Here is a 23488-nt window from a genome sequence, read left to right on the forward strand (position 1 = left end):
TTTATATCTGCCGGCAGTGCTGCCTGCTACTATCATTTTATATCTTCATTCATTGCTGCCCCCGCTACTATCATTTTATATCTTCATTCATTGCTGCCCGCTACTATCATTTTATATCTTCATTCATTGCTGTCCCCGCAACTATCATTTTATATCTTCATTCATTGCTGCCCGCTACTATCATTTTATATCTGCCGACAGTGCTGCCCGCTTCTATCATTTTATATCTTCATTCATTGCTGCCCCCCGCTACTATCATTTTATATTTGCCTACATTGCTGCCCGCTACTATCATTTTATATCTGCCGACAGTGCTGCCCGCTACTATCATTTTATATCTTCATTCATTGCTGCCCCGCTACTATCATTTTGTATCTGCCTACATTGCTGCCCACCACTATCATTTTATATCTGCCTACATTGCTGCCCGCTACTATCATTTTATATCTGCCTACATTGCTGCCCGCTACTATCATTTTATATCTGCCTACATTGCTGCCCACCACTATCATTTTATATCTGCCTACATTGCTGCCCGCAACTATCATTTTATATCTTCATTCATTGCTGCCCCGCTACTATCATTTTGTATCTGCCTACATTGCTGCCCACCACTATCATTTTATATCTGCCTACATTGCTGCCCGCTACTATCATTTTATACCTGCCTACATTGCTGCCCGCTACTATCGTTTTATATCTGCCTACATTGCTGCCCACCACTATCATTTTATATCTGCCTACATTGCTGCCCACCACTATCATTTTATATCTGCCTACATTGCTGCCCGCTACTATCATTTTGTATCTGCCTACATTGCTGCCCACCACTATCATTTTATATCTGCCTACATTGCTGCCCGCTACTATCATTTTATATCTGCCTACATTGCTGCCCGCTACTATCATTTTATATCTGCCTACATTGCTGCCCACCACTATCATTTTATATCTGCCTACATTGCTGCCCGCAACTATCATTTTATATCTTCATTCATTGCTGCCCCGCTACTATCATTTTGTATCTGCCTACATTGCTGCCCACCACTATCATTTTATATCTGCCTACATTGCTGCCCGCTACTATCATTTTGTATCTGCCTACATTGCTGCCCGCTACTATCGTTTTATATCTGCCTATATTGCTGCCCACCACTATCATTTTATATCTGCCTACATTGCTGCCCACCACTATCATTTTATATCTGCCTACATTGCTGCCCACTACTATCGTTTTATATCTGCCTACATTGCTGCCCACCACTATCATTTTATATCTGCCTACATTGCTGCCCACTACTATCGTTTTATATCTGCCTACATTGCTGCCCACCACTATCATTTTATATCTGCCTACATTGCTGCCCGCTACTATCATTTTATATCTGCCTACATTGCTGCCCACCACTATCATTTTATATCTGCCTACATTGCTGCCCGCTACTATCGTTTTATATCTGCCAACATTGCTGCCCACCACTATCATTTTATATCTGCCTACATTGCTGCCCGCTACTATCATTTTATATCTGCCTACATTGCTGCCCACCACTATCATTTTATATCTGCCTACATTGCTGCCCACCACTATCATTTTATATCTGCCTACATTGCTGCCCGCTACTATCATTTTGTATCTGCCTACATTGCTGCCCGCTACTATCATTTTATATCTGCCTACATTGCTGCCCGCTACTATCGTTTTATATCTGCCTACATTGCTGCCCGCTACTATCATTTTATATCTGCCTACATTTCTGGTCCATTTGTTTTCCTGATTACAGACTTCCATTCTGGCTCTGCACAGGCATGCAGGGTCTAGGAGCACCAAAGCTTTAAGGTTTAGCACATTATAAATAAATGAACAGAACATGTTTAATAACTCATGTAAACCTTAGTCAAATTATATATTATTTGCATGCTCTTAACCCAAATCCCAATCCCAAAGTTAAAACCTCTCGATCCCCTATTACTTCAATCTGAACCCATCCTCTGCCCAAACCTCTCATAGCACCCTACACCGGCCTCCTCCATTTGAGCTTCCCAACTGAATTGCTACACCACTGCCTCCCCCCACCCTCAACCCCACCCCCCCCCCCCCCACCCCCCGTGACCTCTAGGTGAGGAGATGACTGGGCGATGGTGACGGGGGGAAAAGCGTGCGAGGCAGGGGGATGTGGGTGGGGGTGAGGGGGAGCTGCAAAAGCCGCCCTTCTCACCCCCCATGGCTTCTTGGGGAGATGGAATGCCTGGGGGTGGGGGGGGGGGGCATGGCAGTGGGGGGAAAAAGGGGAGAAAGTGAAAATGAGGGTAAGAATGTCAGAGTGCAAGTGTGGAGGGGATTATGAGTGCAACATAGTGAGTGAGAGAAATAGTTATCTGAGGATGAGAACAAAAAGGGAAGGCGTTTCATATAGGGGAGAAGGGGGGAGGGGGGGGGGGGAAATATGAAAAGAAGTGGATATGATCATTAGTTAAGAAAGCAAATATCGGGCTGAGTCCTGCATGTGTAATAAACATTTCGCTACTATCACTAAAAAAAGGAAGAAGAAAGAGAGTGAGTTGTTTGCGAGTTCATGGGTTCAACTTTTCATATTTTCAACACAACCAGTCAATAAGTACCAGCTTCAAGGTGAGTCGGCCAGGTAGGGGCAGGGGGTGAGCGGTTGTAGAAAGGCCCCTCTGGACTTTCCTCCCCAAGTGAGAGTTTGGGACGTTTGAGGCTGAAAATGAGGACATGAATGAAATCAATCACACACCCAATGTCTCGCAACCAGCAAGCATCAAAATAGTACAAGATGGAGTCAAGAACAGCAGGCCTCTACTGAAAGGCATTTTCATCATTTCTCTATTTTTCAGAATTGTAAAAGACGAAGATTTTTATATTTCTAGTATATGTTCCATTCCATGAATACAAACAATCCTCGGGTTTAAAAGACCAAATAAATATAAAGTAATACAATCAACATGATATATATATATATATAATATCAAGGCAGCAATCTGGCTTCCTCAGATCTTTATGGCAGAGTGGCCAGACGGAAGCCAAAAAGTTCAATCTTGGTTTCATCAGACCACAGAATCTTGTTTCTCACAGTCTGAGAGTCCTTTAAGTGCTTTTTTGCAAACTCCAAGCGGGCTTTCATGTGTCTTTCACTGAGGAGAGGCTTCCGTCTGGCCACTCTGCCATAAAGCCCAGATCGGTGGAGTGTTGCAGTGATGGTTGTCCTTCTGGAAGTTTCTCCCATCTCCACACAGGATCTCTGGAGCTCAGCCAGAGTGACCATCGGGATCTTGGTCACCTCTCTTACCAAGGCCCTTCTCCCCCGATTGCCCAGTTTGGCCGGGCGGCCAGCTCTAGGAAGAGTCCTGGTTGTTCCAAACTTCTTCCATTTAAGAACTATGGAGGCCACTGTGCTCTTGGGAACCTTCAATGCAGCAGAATTTTTTTTGTAGGCTTCCCCACATCTGTGCCTCGACACAATCCTGTCTCTGAGCTCTGCAGGCAGTTCCTTCGACCTCATGGCTTGGTTCTTGCTCTGATATGCATTGTCAGCTGTGAGACCTTATATAGACAGGTGTGTGCCTTTCCAAATCATGTCCAATCAATTGAATTTTACCACAGGTGGACTCCAATCAAGGTGTAGAAACATCTCAAAGATGATCAAGAGAAATGGGAGGCACCTGAGCTAAATTTCAAGTGTCATAGCAAAGGGTATGAATACTTATGTCGATGTGATATTTCAGTTTTTTCTTTTTAATAAATTTGCAAAACTTTCTAAAATCCTGTTTTCTCTTTGTTATTATGGGGTATTGAGTGAAGATTGATGAGGGAAAAAATGAATTTAAACGATTTCAGCATAAGGCTGCAACATAACAAAATGTGAAAAAAGTGAAGGGGTCTGAATACTTTCTGAATGCACTGTATGTAAATTAGATGTTTCTAATATTGTAACATACTCTTCAAATTTCACTGATGTCCTGCATGTGATATGCACAAGCTATTTCATGAGCCTTAGATCACTGTAAAGCAATGTCATAAAATTGGTTGAGCATTTTGTCTTATTTACAGCCTTCCATAACACAACCTCTCCAAACATACATGACATTCACCATGTTCCTCCATCTTGCAGCACAGGCATTATTATGGGGCGAATGGCCTCCTCGTGCGCCACCTTATGTATTGTCGTGCGGTTGCCCTTTGGTTAATACCAGGGGATCGCGGATGGAATATCGAGTTTAACGAGGCGTTTCTGCAATCCAATTGATGGCAGTTCGATACACGAGAAGGGGGGGGGGGGTTTGGGGGGAGAATGCCGGCTTACCTGACGGTCCGACGATGTCTTCACCCTTGGAAAAGAACTCACAAACGAAAACGGGATTAAAGTTGGTTGGGAAAATAATACAAGGGTTTATTTAATAAATATCGGGACAGGAAAAGCACGCGCCAGTAATAACTAAACCCCCTAATGAGCGCTCTTACATACACACTTCGAATACAAACAAATGGGAATGAAGCAAATAAAATGTTGTGTTCGTTCGTGGGGACTTAGCTCTGTCCGTGGTGAGTCGGGACTCGTCAGCCTTGAGCGCCGTCGTCCGACGCGGCTTCGTGCTTGGCGGGAAGTACGCCTTGATGCCCCGATTCGCGCGCTGCTAGGCCCATGTCCGCCGGTGCGCGGCAGGCCTCGCGTCCCCGCGCGAAGCGGGCGTGCAACCCGCCTCCGGAGCCGTGCAACGTCCTCTTCGGGTTCGGCACGGCCCTCCGATGCACCCAACGTTTGTGGCGAGCGAGTCGCAGATGAAGGGACCAAACAAACAGGGCGAGGGCGGAAGGAAGGTCTGGGCAGGCAGAAGCCAAAGCGAGAAGAAAGGTCGAGACGTAGGTCTGGGCAGGGTGGATCCAGGGACAAGAAGGGCAAATATTGGCCCACACACACGTTCACCACCAAAGTGCGGACCGAAGTGACAAAATGTCCGCCGCTCCAAGTCTCTTGTTTAGCGTGCTCTGACATCAGCCGGGCCTCTTCCCCAACCAGCGCGGTGCCCCTCGACTTCCCGAATCTTCTCACTGCGTTGGTGTCCTCCCATTGGCCGAGCGCTTCCCGCCCCCCCATGTCATGCCATCCATCGGTGGCCAATCAGTCTGCCGCTTCCTTCCACCTTCCTTTCACCAATCAGTGGCCAGCTTCTTACCCCAACCAATCACACGTTCTCCTAGGCGTGGCTATTGCTTGCCTTGCACAATGTTTGATGCCCATGCTGGCGTCGTACGCGGCCGCTTCCGTCTGCTCTTCCAAAGTCATTGTGGCGGCGGGGGAATTATTTAATGTGTGGTGCGCTAATGGGCCTAGCTAATGTCTATGAGATGTATTGCCATAAGGATAGATCACAGAGGGAACGACACACAATGGAGTTAGCATATTCCCTAATTCTAGTTTCCAAGCCCCGCCCCCTCGTGGCGGGGACACAGATACACAGCTTACTCCGACATACGGCTAAACACAGAACTTATTACAGGTGAGGTTCCCCATCACGACAGCCGGACACCGACCTATGCAGATCTACCTGGATCTAGATATTCCTCTGCCCCAAATTCATTAAAGTATATATGGAGTCCCCCTCTTCTATGCATAACCTAACATATGGTGTTACTTAAATTCCTAGCTTTTCAATGTTAGTTCATTATAATTATCTTCCACACACATAGGTAACACTAGAACGATACTCGGTAGAGCACATACCTCCATCAGGTTGAACAGTTTACGTGTTGTATCCTCCTGATAGGCCGGATCTGCATCGGTACCTGAACCAACATCTAACCGACCCAACTCATCCACCAAATTTCGTCCGAATCCGTCCACAACCTTTTGAGATATCATGCAATATGTCGTTTGTGGCCCTATCTCTCAATGGTGAAGAATCAGGTATAAAACACATGGACTCTGCTATAATTTCCAGTAGTTGTTTCCCTTTTAGGTTGTCAGGATAACTTGGAGGTATGAGCACTCACCTTTGTGTGGACTTGTAGTCTGGGTTCGATTCTCGACCAGCGAGAACTTGTTTGTCACCCTGGTGCTTCCAATCAATGTGCGCACCATCCCTCAGCAAGACGTTGAACTGAAAGGCCTGTCTGCTTTGGTCCTTGATGAATGTTGAAGGTCTCAGTGTCTTTCATGAAGAGTAGGCAAGTTATTGCCGGCACCCTGGCCAAATGCCAAATTCCAGTCCCCTCAATCGAGTATCCAGGTTGGCGTGATGATCCATCCAGGTTTGTCACCCTTTCTAAGAGATTGCTTCGTCATAACCAACACTCTATCAAGAGTATAGTACGTCGTTGTCGTTGTCGTTGTCGTCATTGTTCCAATTTTCGTGACACTAAGTCAGCTGTAATAATGGCAAAATTTTGGTTGTTGCTGCTTTTAATGTTGAAAACTTGTTGCTGTTCCTAAATTCAGGGTGATTCAAAAGTATCGAGTAACCTTGTGAATCTTAAATTATTTTCTTTCGCACATTTTGACTTTCGTGGTTTTTATTTCATTTTTCAGATTAGCCAAACAAACATGGCAGGCAGAGGTCATGGATGCCACAGTTGACCATTTCGAAGCGGATAAGTGGGGAGAGGATATCGTCAACGGTCCGTGTCAGTAATGAAATGGAAAACCAAATACTGCATTGGAGAAATCAGAAGGAACCAGAAGAAGAAAAGAGCAAAGATGGAGTAATCAGGAGGAACCAGAAGAAGAAAAGAGCAAAGATGGAGTCATCAGGAGGAACCAGAAGAAGAAAAGAGCAAAGATGGAGTCATCAGGAGGAACCAGAAGAAGAAAAGAGCAAAGATGGAGTCATCAGGAGGAACCAGAAGAAGAAAAGAGAAAAGATGGAGTCATCAGGAGAAACCAGAAGAAGAAAAGAGCAAAGACGGAGTCATCAGGAGAAACCAGAAGAAGAAAAGAGCAAAGATGGAGTCATCAGGAGGAACCAGAAGAAGAAAAGAGCAAAGACGGAGTCATCAGGAGAAACCAGAAGAAGAAAAGAGCAAAGATGGAGTCATCAGGAGGAGCCAGATGAAGAAAAGAGCAAAGATGGAGTCATCAGGAGGAACCAGAAGAAGAAAAGAGCAAAGATGGAGTCATCAGGAGGAACCAGAAGAAGAAAAGAGCAAAGATGGAGTCATCAGGAGGAACCAGAAGAAGAAAAGAGCAAAGATGGAGTCATCAGGAGGAACCTGGACAGGATTCGGGTTTCAGCCGCTACTCTACCCTCAAACCCATGAAGGTACAGCCAAGTGAGCTTTCCAGAAACTTTTCTGTAAGAATTCCCTTCCCCTAAGACAAAAAGTGAGTGTTTGAGTCTGCACACAAATCTACTTTCATACAGATTGTTCATCCTCAGATCGACTGTAATCTATATACCTGGGTGTGATTCTACATTGTTAAATGTTACCTTCAACCGTTCCCAAAGGAAGAGAGCATTGTAATTGGTCTGTGTCGGTGAGTGTTTTTTTCTTTTACAAGAACAAGTTGCTTTTGTTACTTGCAAAATCGAAGATTTTTCAAGTATATTGGTCGGTTCCGTTTGTGGTTCTGTCTGTTTGTCTGTCTGTCTGTTTGTCACCGGCCTACAGGTCACAATTCCAAACCGATCGTCACAAAACTTCACCAAGTTGTACAAGTCGTCCCAATTGAGAAGCCTATTGATTTTGAAATCAAAGGTCAAAGGTCATGTGGAGGTGAAATTTCTAAAATCGCCATTTTAAATCCGATTGACTTGAAAATTGAATAGCATTTGTATATCAAGTCACTAAAATGGGAAACATACTATTTTTGAGGTCAAAAGGTCAAAGGTCAACTCAAGGTCAAATTTTTAAAATCATCAATTTTCATCTAAAAAAGCCGTCAATTCTCAACCGATTGACTTGAAAATTGAACAGCATTTGCATATCGAGTCACTAAATTGGGAAACACACTATTTTTTAGATCAAAAGGTCAAAGGTCAACGCAAGGTCAAATTTTTTAAAACATCAATTTTCATCTAAAAAAGCCGTCAATTCTCAACCGATTGACTTGAAAATTGAACAGCATTTGCATATCGAGTCACTAAATTGGGAAAGATACTATTTTTAGGTCAAAAGGTCAAAGATCAACTCAAGGTCAAACTTCCAAAATCATCACTTTTTATCTGAAAAATCGTCACTTTTCTTCCTATTGACCCGAGCTTTGATCAAGATTGTCAATTTTAATCTTGATGAAATGGACAATTTGTTGTATCAATGGAATTTTTTTTCTTGGGGCGTATTTTGCAAGTATCGTGCTCCGCATGACGTCTTCTTGTTTGCACTTTGAGCACATGTTCTCCAAAAGTGCCGTTTTTCTTCCTCACAAGAACATGCAATGCAAACACAGATGACAACGCTCACTCTCACTCCCCCAATAACCCCTCCTTCCGCCGCACTTATCTGCCCACAACTATGGAGCCGTTTCACTAACATCCATGAAAACGTATAGACATAGTAAAGCCTATTGCGACTGCTTTGAGTAAATCGATTGTGATCATTCGGAAAATTTAACGGCCAAACATCGATTCATGATTGTGGAGCTGATTTCTGCTCTTTTAATGAGTATTTTTGCAAATAAGCAATGACATTTGATGATTCGAAAATGGAAAAAAAGTTAGCATGTGAAGGAATTGCGTATTTAAAAAAAATTACAAAGTCGAGTCTCGTGGAAGAGCGAGAACACCGACGCGATCAGGACGCAACAGAACAAAAGGAATAGTAGATCGAGGGGAAACATCAACAGCTGGATTTAAGGATGCAATAGAGGGAGACTTGGACAGATAATGGAAGTGGGGAGGGAAGAGGGGTGGAGGAGGATGCACGGGGTGGATAAGATGTGTACAGAAGCGAACTCTGAGTAAGGAAAAAATGGAAATTTGGAAGGAGGTGGGATTGGGGTAGGGGTTAACAGGGAAAGAAAATATGGTTTGGGATGGGGGATGATCTGCGATGTTGGTGAACAGCTGTCTTGAAGACCTGGAGGGAAGAGTGAGATTGAAGAGAATGTTAAAGTTGATTCCACAGGTGGGAGGAAAACAAACAAATGAGTGAAGGTGAGCAGAGATTCTGCATTTTGGGAGTTTTGGGAGGAGGGGGTTGATGGTGGAACGTGTGTGCCCTGCAGAAACCTGGAGGGAGGGAGGGGACAGAGCATAGAAAGAGCAAAGGATATAAGACCAGAAAGAAGGTGGTAGAAGACAAAGAGACCACCGACCTGCCTGTGATGTGAAAGTGGTAGGCCCGTGGACTCAGCTTCAACGCGGAGGATTCCAATGATCCTGAAGGCCTTGGTTTCCATGGTGTCAAACTGACCAAGAAGTGAGGCAGTGGAGCCAGCCCAGAGGGGAGAGCAGTAGTCCATGAAGCTGTGGATGAAAGCCTTGGAGATGGGGAGGAGTTCAACTGCGCCAGGGAAGGACTTTGTATGATGGAGGATGCCCTGTCAGTGACTGGTTTTAGAGGCCAACTTTGAAATGTGGTTTGCCCAATAAATATCATGTCTGATAATGAGACTCAGGAGTTTGAATGACTTCACTTCCTCAAGAGGACTTCCTGGATACTTTCACCGCACACAAAGTCTCAAGAGGACTTCCTCAAGAGGGTTTTCCATGTGGTCCTTTTGGAGAGAGATAGTGAGAGTGTGAGATTTGTCTGAACTGAAATACATATTCCAAGTGTTTGACCAGCTTGTGATTTTGGTCTGAAGAGAGCGAAGAGGCTGCAGCCTGCCTGTCTGAAGGACGAGGGATATCAAGGTAGAGGGTGGAGACATCAGCAAATACATAAAGGGGATTTTCCAGAGAGTCAGAGATCGTTGATAAAGATCAGGAATAGGACTGGACCCAGAATACTACCCTGGGGCACTCCAGCCTTGACAGGGAGAGGAGATGAAAGGATTCCGGTGAAAGCCAGATGTTGTCCACGAGAGTAGAGACATCTTGCTTGGTCCTCATTGAAATTATTATCCTGATGACAGGCATCGTGCGTGCTTCTCGTTCGGCTTCCGGTGAGGTTCCCCCTGGAAGCCTGTTGTTCTTGTAAGGATTATTATTCTCGCACATTTTGTGGAGACGATTCCGAGAAAACCCTTATAGTGAGCTCGACAAAACTTTAACTCATTATAGATACCAATGTATGTAACTTGGTGCATCATGAATATTGTTTTTGCAATTTTGACTTACATTGGCTCTCATTGCCTATGACGTCATGGATTATTATTATTATTTTTTGGATACAAGATCGAGGCTCATGTAAGAGCTCACATTAATCACAAAAAAAACAAATGGACACATAAAAAACATGTAATAAAGGGAGCGGGAGACAAGATGGGGGGAGAGAGGGAAGCACACAAGTACAACAGTAGAGAACAGGGACATCGGGAGATCTGTGGGAGGGAGAGGGCTTGATGGGGAGGAGGCATGGGAAGGGGGGGGGGGGGAGGGCGGGAGACGTATAAAACACATGGACACTGCTAGGACTTCAAGGAAAGAAGTCGGTATTTCAAAAGAGTGGATCAGGGGTGAAATTAGCGGGGGTAGAAAAGATCAAGGTTTTGGATGGGGGAAGATAAGAGATGCTGGTGAACAGCCGTTTTAAAGACCTGGAGGGAGGAGTGGGATTGAAGAGAGTGAGGGAGTTTGTTCCAGAGGCAGGAGAAAAGAGGAATGCAAGAGTAAAGGTGAGCAGAGAGTCTTGATTTTGGCAGTTTCAGAAGAGCTAGGAGAAAGGGAAGGATGAGGAGGACAAAAGGTTTGATGGTGATTGGATGAGGTACAGTGATGTGTTGTTTGAGGGGCCGGGGCAAAGCGAGGAAGAGGGTTGGATGAGATGGAGGTTAGAGTTGGAAGGGAGAGGAAGTGGGGAGGAGGACACTTTGAGGAGGAGGGGTGAGGGGAGAATTTGAGAAAAATGGAGGAAAGAAAATGGAGTCATAAACTTTAAACACCTTCTTCTCCAGAACCGCTGAACTGATCAATGCTAAATTTTGCAAATATGATCGCCTTGCCATGGGGATAGAAGTTTGAGAAAATAACGTCATTGGTCACGTGATTTGGTGGCCATATTGGATTTAAAAAGGAAATTTAAAAAAACCTACTTCTCCAAAAACGCTTATCCGATCGATATGAAACTTGAAACACGTACAGTAGGGTGGCACGAAGGAAGCCATTACTTATAAAAGCCCACCTTGAGTCCCATTTGAGGTCTGCAAAAAACCAAGATGGAACTTTTGGCGTAAATGCAAAACGTTACATTTGGTGCAAACCCAACACAGCACATCACCCAAAGAACACCATCCCTACAGTGAAGCATGGTGGTGGTGGCAGCATCATGTTATGGGGATGTTTCTCATCAGCAGGGACTGGGGCACTTGTCAGGATAGAAGGGAAAATATATGGAGCAAAATACAGAAAAATCCTCGAGGAAAACCTGCTGCCCTCTGCAAGAAAGCTGAAATTGGGACGGAAGTTCAGCTTTCAACATGACAACGACCCGAAACACACAGCCAAAGCACTGGAGTGTCTAAGGAACAAAAAGATAAATGTCCTTGAGTGGCCCAGTCAGAGTCCCAACCTAAATCCAATCGAAAATCTGTGGCATGACAAAGATCGGTGTAAATAAAGGTGGAAAAAGTCTGATTTAATGCATTTTAATTCCAGACTATAAGGCAACAAAAGGTGAAAAATTTGAAAGGGGTGTAGACTTTCTCTAGGCTCTGTACCTTGTTGTCTGTTAACCAAAGTGACTCTGACAGTGATGCAGTTACACTCATGAGAGCTGTGGAAATTATACTTGAACAAATTTTTCACTGAAATACAAATTCAAAGGATCTGTAATTGATGACAAATATGACAATAACCCAGTCTCTTTGATTGCTTTGATCAAAATGTTCCTTGGTGGAACTTCAAGGGGAAGCAAAGATACACTACATGACCAAAAGTATGCGGACACCCCTTCTAATTAGTGAATTCAGCTATTTCAGCCACACCCATTGCTGACAGGTATATATAATCAAGCCATGCAGTATGCCATGCATTCTCCATAGACAAACATTAGCAGTAGAATGGGCCGTACTGAAGAGCTCAGTGACTTTCTACGTGGCACTGCCATAGGATGCCACCTTTCCAACAAGTCAGTTTTTCAAATGTTATTGTGAAGTGGAAATGTCTAGGAGCAACAACAGCTCATCCATAAAGTGGTAGGCCACACAAGCTCACAGAACGGGACCGCCGAGTGCTGAAGCGCGTAAAAACCGTCTGTCCTCGGTTGCAACATTCACTACTGAGTTCCAAACTGCCTCTGGAAGCAACGTCAGCACAACAACTGTTCGTCGGGAGCTTCATGAAATGGGTTTCCATGGCCGAGCAGTCGCAGACAAACCTAAGATCACCATGCGCAATGCCAGGCATTGGCTGGAGTGGTGTAAAGCTCACTGCCATTGGACTCTGGATCAGTGGAAACGCGTTCTCTGGAGTGATGAACCATGCTTCACCATTTGGCAGTCCGGCAGACAAATCTGGGTTTGGCAGATGCCAGGATAACACTACCTGCCCGAATGCAGAATGAAAACTGTAATGTTTGGTGGAGGAGGAATAATGGTCTTGGGCTGTTTTTCATGGTTCGGGCTAGGCCCCCTAGATTCAGTGAAGGGAAATCTTAACGCTATAGCACACAATGACATTCTAGACGATTCTGTTTCCAACTTTGTGGCAACAGTTTGTGGAAGGCTCATTCCTGTTTCAGCATGACAATGCCCCTGTGCACAAAGCGAAGTCCATACAGAAATGGTTGTCGACATCGGTGTGGAAGAACTTGACTGGCCTGCACAGAGCCCTGACCTCAACCCCATCGAACACCTTTGGGATGAATTGGAATGCCGACTGCAAGCCAGGCCTAATCGCCCAACTTCAGTGCCCGACCTCACTAATGCTGTTGTGGCTGAATGGAAGCAAATCCCCACAGCAATGTTCTAACGTCTCGTGGAAAGCCTTCCCAGAAGAGTGGAGGCTGTTATATCAGCAAGGGGGGGCGGGGGGGGGGGCAACTCCATATTGTTACGGATTCGTCACTTCCGTCGTTGTGGTTTTCATCCACTGTAAGCATTTTTGGTTCCATGTACTATTATTGTTAGCGTTTAAGTGAAATGGAGATAACTGTTTTCAAACGGTAAAAAATTAGTGTTTTAAAAGAAACCGGAAATCGGATCGGGAAAAACCGGAAGAAGAAGGAGGAGGAGGCAAAAAGCGGAGCAAAGAGAGGTCGGGAAGAAAAGCCGAGCTGCTTTGAGGTCTCGAGGAGACGCTGGCGAACGTGGGTCACGAGCGAACTTTGGTTTTCCCAGGAAAGGGATTCCTGTGACAGAGTCGTGATCGCAGGGACAGATAAACCTGCGTGTCGGGTTTTGTGGTCGATTCCGGAGAGAATCGTTGTTGGAGAGCAGGTACGCCTCCATTACGGGCCCGCCGCCATTTCTCCTCGCTCCCGCCATTTCGCATCACTCCAGCCTTTTCACCTCACTCCAGCCATTTCACCGCACCCAGCCGTTAGCCTGGTTTACGTGTGTAACGTGGATTTCGAGTGGGAATTTGTGGTTCTCCGTTTGGGAGCTGTTTAACGTTCATACCCGAAGGTGTGATTTCCCAGTCGCCTTTTGGGTGCACCTTTGCGCCTCTTTGCAGCGTTGACTGTCAGCCGACCTGGATTCTGGTCTCGATACGACCTTTTTCTTGCGATCACCAGAGTGTGGATCGACTTTGGCTTGGTGCCGGGACAGAGACTTTGGGGAATGTTCTTTTCGCTCACTTGGAGCACAGTGAGTTATTGAGTAAGAAACTGATGGTACCATCATAGGAATTATATGGTATTTTGGTTGTGCAATTGAAAGTATATTGTACTTGTGCTGTTATTCTTGTGTGACCTTAATACAATACTTGTTTTTTGGTAACAATTGGTTGGTGTGGTTTCACCATTGGTCATTGACACACATAATACATCTTTCTGCCGTGACTCCTTTCGGGGCTTGGAGGTACACCGTGACTGGGGTTTGGGGAGGAGCACGTAACAATATTAATGTCCATGATTTTGGAATGATGTGTGATGTTCGGTTGTCCACATACCTTTGGTCATGTAGTGTATATGGTGAAGTAAAATGAGTAAAATAGTCTTTTATCGTTATATAGAAAATGTTTAAAAAACACTTTAAATTATCTTTCTTTATACAACTCAGCTTTATTCTTTACTCATCTTTATATAACTCAGCTTTCTTCATATAATCTTTATATTATATTTCTTTGTATGAAGGATTATTAAATTTTCTCAGTGATTCTTCACCATTGGGAAATGGGGCCAAAAACTATACATAGCGGGATATCTCAAAAAGTTATAGATGGATTTGGACGAAGCTTGTTGGACAGGTTGTGTGTGTGCCAAGGAAGAATCGATTCAATTTTAGTGAAGATCCAGATCCAGCTAGTAAAATTTTAAAAGTGATTATTTTTTAAAGCAATTCTCACTATTGAGTGATATGGTCAACCAGGCAGAGGTATGCTCTCTACTGAGTGCCGTTCTAGTTTAAAATGTCTTCGGTTGTGTCGCCCGCGAGGTGTTCTGACCACCTCGCGGGCTACAACCAGTTCCCGGCTGACCCCACAAGAAGGTGGGAATTATTAGGGATGTTAGAATAAGTGTAGTAATTGTTGTAGTAGTCTATGTAGCCTCAATCTATTCAGAAACTTCTTTGTAATAATAACTATAATAATAATAATTATTATTATTATAATAATAACTGCAATATAAAACCCATTGCTTCGCTGACGGGAATACCAATCTTTGCATAATTGCTAAAACAAACAGGGCTTTCCATTTCCTCAGCATACCTGTGATGTCTAATCTTTGTGGAAGAACAAAAAAGGATTCCTCTGAGATATTGCCCTCTATGTGGGGATAACCAGCGTCGCAAGTTGGCATTTACAGTTTTGCCACGTGTGCCCAGACACACAGCCTCCCTTCCTTTATTATTATGTTTTTGCATCACAAAAACCTTCCTGGGAGTTCCCGCAATCCACCGTCGTTGGTTTCATTGAAATCCATTAATCCATTCTCAAGTTATAGCATGTCAAACAGACAGACAGATAGACAGACACGGCTCCTTTTACAATACAGATAATTATAATAATAACAATAAAAACAAGGAGAAAAAGACATAAATGTCTTAGCCGCCGTGGTTTTAGTAATCTTGCTGTACGGAGTTAAAGGCTGTCAGTCAGCCATGTTTGGTCGGATTACAAAACAAAACCTTCTGCAGATGTATACTCTCATGTATTATCTTTGTGCCAAGTTTGATCAAAATCGATGCATGCATGTCCAAGAAATGGTTGAGAACATGTTTAAGTAACAAAATGGCCGCCAGTCCACCGTCTTATCTCAAAAACAAATGACGTACATATGTAAGCCATCAATCATTTATCTGCGTGCCAAGATTAAACAGGATCAGTAAATATATGTCCGATAAATGGTTGAGGACGTGTTCATTATCGTTTTTTTTTAACATCTAAAATGGCCGCCAGTCTGACAGTCGGCCATCTTTGATCAGATCGCAAAAGAAAGTGACGTGCACGTATAGGCTATCACGTGCTGCGCTTGTTTCAGGTTTAAACAAAATCGGACCATGTATGTTCAAGGAATGTTTGGGGACATGTTTAGGTAACAGAGTGGCTACCAGTCGGCCATCTTGGATCTGATCTCGAAGCACAAGGGTGCGCATATGTAAGCCATCCTTCGTTATCTGTGTGCCAAGTTTGAACAAGAACGGTAAATGCATGCCAGAGAAATGGTTGAGGACGTTTTCAACATCGGCTTTTTTTTTTTAACAACCAAAATGGCCGCCAGTCGGCCATCTTTGATCGCATCACGAAACAAAATGATGTGCATATGTATATCATCATGCATTGTTTTTGCGCCAAGTATGAACAAAATCAGTCATACATGTCCGAGATATCGTTGTGGACGGACGCACGGACGGATGGACGAGACCCAATCCATAACCCCGTTTCGGACCAAGTACAATAGGGGCTAAAAACAGTAAACTCAATGGACCCTGAATGCCAGAGGAACTTAATTTGTTTTAAGACTTTTGTGTTGCTTCCCAAGATACATCTATAATAAGCTCCTTGCACCAAAGTCCACTTATCCATTGTTTTGATAGCACCGGCGGTTGGTTGAGTGAAAATATTGTAACAATTGATAGGAAGGATGACGTCATCAGGTTCAATGTTATCAATGACCGTCACCAGATTTCTGCTAGATCTCATGAGGACTCATCGGAGATTTTAATCGCAGGGCCTATAGCACAGCATACCCGGGCCTCAAGCCATGACTACAGACAAAGACCATGAGATAATGCTCCCGAAACCAAAACATACACGACCATATTTTACGACCCTGTATTCAAACCTTTTCCTCCCGTGGAGCGAAATTTCTCATCAACCTCCATGAAAGCTTGGACCCCATTCACCCGCAAGCATCTTTATGCTGTTCCGTATTTTTGTTCTTGTCAGTTATTCATCAATATGCAAAAGCTTGCACGTTAATCATGTTTAGCGCCACACAGGGCTAACGCTATTTGCACAATCTGAATGCCGTTTCCCCTGGCAACGCAGCCATGCCATGTTTGGTTGCCTCCCTCCGTTGGCAGGTTTAACCACCGCCCCCCCCCCCTCCCCATCCCTCACCCTCTCCTCCACCCCAACTCCTTAAGGTTCCAACTGCCGCAGGACCGTGAATGGGATTTACAGTGTTAAATTAGCTACTCGGTGTATTGGGAAACCCGAAGTCAATAAGTTATGAGCAGCATAAATAACCTGGAGTAATGCTGATATGACAATGCAGAGGTAGCACATTCACGATTGAAGTATCGAGTCTGGATCAGGTGCAATTGGCATGAATGCGTGTGCCGTCCCTCTAATGGATGTTAAACTCGGTGTCCCACCTGCCAGCATTAGTTGGTGGAGGTTAAAGAACCCACGGTGTGTTTGGCGAAGAGTAAGGGAGTTACCATTAGAATCGTGAACAAAATACAAATTCCTGCCAACTTAATTCGAACGTCACACCTGGCCAGCCGGCTCGTGAAAGACTTGGGACAAAAACATTACCCGAACCGACCCCATAAGGAAGTGGGAATATGCGAGGACAATAAAGTAGTAGTAGTAGTAAAGTAGTAGTAGTAGTAAAAAAAATTCTGATCAATGTGCAAAGCATCAAGAAAACAAATGACATTACCACACATACATGGTATAGTCTTGTACACCAAATTTCCTAATATCTATCCACATCTCCCTCCATCCTATTCCCAAATATGTCATAAATGTGTGTGCCACTAAACCTGCCAGATGATGTACTGGGAATTGGTCTTCGCAGTCCTCCGCCTCCACCTCCGCAATAATAGGGTGGCCCATCGCCTCCATCCCCATACCCGGGTCCTCCCGAGACGACCAGGGCTAGGGGGTGGAATCAAGAAGGTGGTTCGAGGAAAAGAGAAAAGGAAGTGAAACAGGAAAAAGGATTGGATTACCCCATGACAGATATCCTTCCTGTTACGGGCTCAACTTGCAAGCAAAACTTTCGTTCTTGAATGAAATTTAACACTGATGAACCACAACTAAGACAGAGGTAAAGACAGAGGCAAGCAAAGGAAGAAGTATTATTTTGTAAAAAGAAAATTGATATACATACATATCTATATATATATATATATATATATATGAATAAAATAAATAAATAAATAAATATAAATAAAGATATATATATGAATATAAATAAATAAATAAAAATAAATAAATAAACATAAATAAATAAATAAATATAAATAAATAAATATAAATAAATAAATAAATAAATAAATAAAAATAAATATAAATAAATAAATATAAATAAATAAATATAAATAAATAAATAAATTAATATAAAGAAATATATATATATATATATATATATACACAGTGCATTCAGAAAGTATTCAGACCCCTTCACTTTTTGTTATGTTGCAGCCTTATGCTGAAATCGTTTAAATTCATTTTTTCCCTCATCAATCTACACTCAACACCCCATAATGACAAAGAGAAAACAGGATTTTAGAAAGTTTTGCAAATTTATTAAAAAGAAAAAATTGAAATATCATATTGACATAAGTATTCAGCTCCTTAACTCAGTACTTAGTTGAAGCACCTTTGGCAGCGATTGCAGCCTCGAGTCTTCTTGGGTATGACGCGACAAGCTTTGCACACCTGGATTTGGAGATTTTCTGCCATTCTCTCTGCAGATCCTCTCAAGCTCCGTCAGGTTGGATGGGGACCGTTGGTGGACAGCCATTTTCAGGTCTCTCCAGAGATGTTCGATTGGGTTCAAGTCAGGGCTCTGCCTGGGCTACTCAAGGACCTTCACAGAGTTGTCCCTAAGCCACTCCTGCGTTGTCTTGGCTGTGTGCTTAGGGTCATTGTCCTGTTGGGAGGTGAACGTTCGGCCCAGTCTGAAATCCTGAGCGCTCTGTTTCAGGTTTTCATTGAGGATATCTCTGTGCTTTGCTCCGTTCATTGTTCCCTCAACCCTGACCAGTTCCCCAGTCCCTGCTGCTGAAAAACACCCCCACAGCATGATGCTGCCACCACCATGCTTCACCATTGGGATGGTATTGGGCAGGTGATGAGCGGTGCCTGGTTTCCTCCAGACATGACACTTAGAATTGAGGCCAAAAGTTCAATCTTGGTTTCATCAGACCACAGAATCCTGCTTGTTTCTCAGTCTGAGAATCCTTTAGGTGCTTTTTTGCAAACGCCAAGCGAGCTTTCATGTGTCTATCACTGAGGAGAGGCTTCCACCTGGCCACTCTGCCATAAAGCCCAGATCGGTGGAGTGTTGCAGTGATGGTTGTCCTTCTGGAAGTTTCTCCCATCTCCACACAGGATCTCTGGAGCTCAGCCAGAGTGACCATCGGGTTCTTGGTCACCTCTCTTCCCAAGGTCCTTCTCCCCCGATTGTTCAGTTTGGCCGGGCGGCCAGCTCTAGGAAGAGTTCCTGGTTGTTCCAAACTTCTTCCATTTAAGAATTATGGAGGCCACTGTGCTCTTGGGAACCTTCAATGCAGTAGAATTTTTTTTGTAGGCTTCCCCAGATCTGTGCCTCGACACAATCCTGTCTCTGAGCTCTGCAGGCAGTTCCTTCGACCTCATGGCTTGGTTTTTGCTCTGATATGCAGTCAGCTGTGAGACCTTATATAGACAGGTGTGTGCCTTTCCAAATCATGTCCAATCAATTGAATTTACCACAGGTGGACTCCAATCAAGGTGTAGAAACATCTCAAAGATGATCAACAGAAATGGGAGGCACCTGAGCTAAATTTCAAGTGTCATAGCAAAGGGTATGAATACTTATCTCAGTGATATTTCAGTTTTTTCTTTTTAATAAATTTGCAAAACTTTCTAAAATCCTGTTTTCTCTTTGTCATTATGGGGTATTGAGTGTAGATTGATGAGGGAAAAAATGAATTTGAACGATTTCAGCATAAGGCTGCAACATAACAAAATGTGAAAAAAGTGAAGGGGTGTGAATACTTTCTGAATGCTATATATATATATATATATATATATATATACATATACATATACATATATATATATATATATATATATACATATATATATACATATATACATATATACATATATATATATATATATATATATATATATATATATATATATATATATATATATATATAAAAATAAAAAGAAACATATATGTATATATATATATTTATATATATATATAAATAAAAAGAAACATATATACGTATATATATATATATATATATATATATGTATATGTATATATATATATATATATATAAAAATAAAAAGAAGCATATATATATGTATATATATATATATATATATATATAAATAAAAAGAAGCATATATATATGTATATATATATATATATAAATAAAAAGAAGCATATATATATGTATATATATATATATATATATGTATATATATATATATATATATATATATATATATATATATATGTATATATACATACATACATATATGTGTGTGTGAATGGCTACAATACTGGGTACACTTTTACACAGATGAAATAAAATGCCCTCAATTTAAAAAAATGAACTGAATGAAAAGGCCGATGGTTTTATGTTGTTGCAAATAGTCTTGAGGGCCTGCAAAAACCTGATTTTCACATTATATCATGCACTTAGATTTGCGATGGTTGAGTAAACAAGACAAAAATGGCATATTTTCGAAATAAAATGTTACATTCTCACTAGTATGTCAATTTTTATTTCATCGTCTTCAAATAAAAATATGCATTGATGATTAAAATTGTAATTAAATGGAATGTTTGATGTCTCGTATGTCTCCTGGTGTTGTTTTTTACATTTTCTAAAATTCTTTGAAATGTGCAATGCGTGGCAAAATAAGTGATTCGTGCATAACGCTTGGTGTCCACCAAATTCACAATCAAATCACGAAGGACTCGTGAAATGAACTAGGTGTGTAGGTTAAGAAACACCTTAAGAAGAATGCCCCTGATGCTTATTCAATCGATCAATCAGAAAGTATTTTTTTTTTCGCGATAATCTTGTCGTATTTTTTTTTCGTGTCCGCCCCATTATGCACGAATCACATCCCAGCAAAAGTGAAAAGAAACGCGCATCGCTCGAAACTTGATTATGTGTAACGCGGGTCCCGTTTGTTGTGAAAGCAAAGCAGTCACTCGCTGGCAGACGACCACTCGTTTACGGATGGCGTCAGAACTTGTTTTCGTGTCCGTGTCCTCCGATGCTGCGTTATGCACGAATCTAGCGTGCAAAGTGCACTCTTGTTTTCATTTTGGTGAAAACGAAGCATGTAGCAGGTCTGATGCCTCAAACCCAGATACTCCAGCATGTACAGAACAACATAATACAGCATACTTACTGTTTCCTGAAACTTTATTTTTCCACTCAGATGTAACACTTAGTGTACCCAGTATTGTAGCCATGCACATTATATATATATATATATATATATATATATATATATATATATATATATATATATATATATACATATATATATATATACACACATATATATAGAATATAGATAGATATATATCACAGAACACCATCTAAAAAGGGAGCATGCAATATTTTTGAGGGATTCAAAAGTTTACAGCAACACACATCAGCAACTATTTTTGCTTTTATAACCTAATTACCTCTGCCACCGAAGGTGGTTGGACGTTGTTTTCACCCCTGTTTGTCTGTCTGTCTGTTTGTTTGTTTGTCTGGTTGTTTTCTGTGAACAAGATATCACAAAGAGTTGTGGACGGATTCGGACAAAATTTGGCAGAGAGGATGTGTATGACAAGGAAGAGTTAATTAGATTTTGGTGAAGATCCGGAACAGCAAATTCTAAAAACGATTCTTCACCATTGAGAGATCGGGATAAAAACTATATATAACATTATATTTCAAAAAGTTGTGGATGAGTTATGACTTAACGTGCTGAACGAGCTGGTTGTATGACAAGAACAAGCCGATTCGATTTTGGTTCAGATCCGACCTCAGATCCGACCTATCGGTGGGATAAAGTGTTCAACCTGTTTAGCGAGTGCCGTTCTTGTTTTATAAAGTTTTGCTCTCGTTAAACAAAGAAGTTGACTGGCTTTGCATTCTCTATACCACGAGGGGACTTACGAGGGGTATTCAAAGAATGAGATACTCAAAAAGTCCATGAAGAAACGCCAAATATTTATTTATTTTTTAAAGTAATACAGTATATACAATTATTTCAACTCGTTTGTCCAAATAAATAAATAAAAATAAGCGATTCCTGAATTATTATGTCAGGTGTATCTCGTTCTGAGAATAATGTCAACACAGCAGCTACAATCTGAGATACACATGACAGAAAACAAACTGCAAGGCTAAATGAGATAAATGTCGACGAGAACTGCTCTCTTATTGTGTGTTGCGAGCAGGGGGTGCTGCATTGCGGAATATGCAGTCTGAATGTCCTATCCGCTTGTACTCACTTGTTGATGTAAAATATCTCATGCTTTTGGCCCAAATTTCTAATTCCTCGGATGGGTGGAATTCGGTTTCACCACCTTTGTTAGTTTATAACTACAAACTCTACCCGAGGAGGCTCCATGAGTCATGAACACTGATGGGTGAAAAAATGAAAGGTCACCTCAATTATAATTAATTAATAATGACAGTGACTAGGGCACTGGTCTGTCATCCCAGATGTCATGAGTGTTGATCAAGAACTTAACAGAAGCTTGGAATATGATAAATACGACACAGAACATTACATTACAGTACAAGAAAGCCTAAAATTGAGGAACAAGGGATAATATTGACCCTTTAACCACACTTCTAATTCCAGCTTGCTCTGGGTTATATCTTTCAATGACTACCTATCTGCAAGGTCACTGCCATGATTGACTAGACACAAAAATGCAATGCCATAGAGCGTCCAAAGATACTGTATACTCAAAAATTCCTTGGGGTCGATATTCTCAAAGGGTTCATATGAGCCCCATACTCTCCGAGATGTGATGTCTTTTTATGGGGCTGTAATAACATTTCACACAAATGGGATGAGCTCAATATTCCCTTGCAGAGTCCAGGACAAGAGGCAGAAAGAAAATGAGAAGAAATAGGATAGAGAGAAGGAATTAACAACTCACTCCGGGAAACCCTCACTATCTCGTTGACTCCAAACACACCAGATGAGATGAAACTTTCTTGAAAAATGGGAAGACTGCCTAAGGAATGAAGATTCAGGTTAGAACAATGACTCTGTACAAATAGACATGTTCACAATAAAGTATTGTTTGGTCGTTCATCAAGACTCTCATTGTAATTATTGTCCTGTGGGGTAAACACAAAGTGTACTTATGAAATCTCAATGAGCGGGACAGAAAATGCCAACAGAAAGGCAAAGTGACGTAGTTTCTTCCATAAGTACACTCCTCAAAACTAACTAATAATGTATTTTTATTTATCAGGGAGGAAAAAAAATACAACCAGAGTCCGTAACGCAATGGTTAGAGCATCCACTCCGAGTCTAGGAGGTCACGGATCAAACATGGGTCGAGTCATGCCAATGACAAAAACTTTAGGCGCGTCCTTGCTTCACGCTCAACACAATTAAAAAGGACGGAGCACAGAAAAACAACCGTAGTTTCGCTTAGTAACGACAATGCAGGCTTTCATTGCCCGAAAGGCCTCGTACATTGAAGTTTCTAGGAAGTATGAGATGCACCGGATGTATTTCAGAATTGGGGAGGGGAGGGAGGAATGCAAAAAAGGGCATTTTGAAAAAAGGTTATATTAATTTATTTATTTATTTATTTATATATTGTTGC

General features: G+C 42.1%; 1 protein-coding gene across 4 annotated transcripts in view; it reads right to left on the minus strand.

Moving 5' to 3' along the window:
* Window positions 1–23488, minus strand: part of LOC137421541 (nuclear factor 1 A-type) — a 209177-nt gene that overhangs the window by 25164 nt on the left and 160525 nt on the right. For 2 of the 4 annotated variants that reach the window (XM_068107721.2, XM_068107705.2), the window contains exons 4-7: window positions 22808–22885; window positions 17436–17550; window positions 2623–2723; window positions 2115–2249 (exon numbers count right to left, since the gene is read on the minus strand). In XM_068107721.2, coding sequence (XP_067963822.2) covers window positions 2115–2249; window positions 2623–2723; window positions 17436–17550; window positions 22808–22885 — 429 coding nt within the window. The remainder of the gene's footprint in view (window positions 1–2114; window positions 2250–2622; window positions 2724–17435; window positions 17551–22807; window positions 22886–23488) is intronic. The other 2 variants (XM_068107729.2, XM_068107714.2) reach the window with 2 other exon arrangements.

This window comes from Myxine glutinosa, chromosome 1 (genome assembly GCF_964187855.1).
Source record: "Myxine glutinosa chromosome 1, kmMyxGlut1.1, whole genome shotgun sequence".
NCBI lineage: Eukaryota > Metazoa > Chordata > Myxini > Myxiniformes > Myxinidae > Myxine > Myxine glutinosa.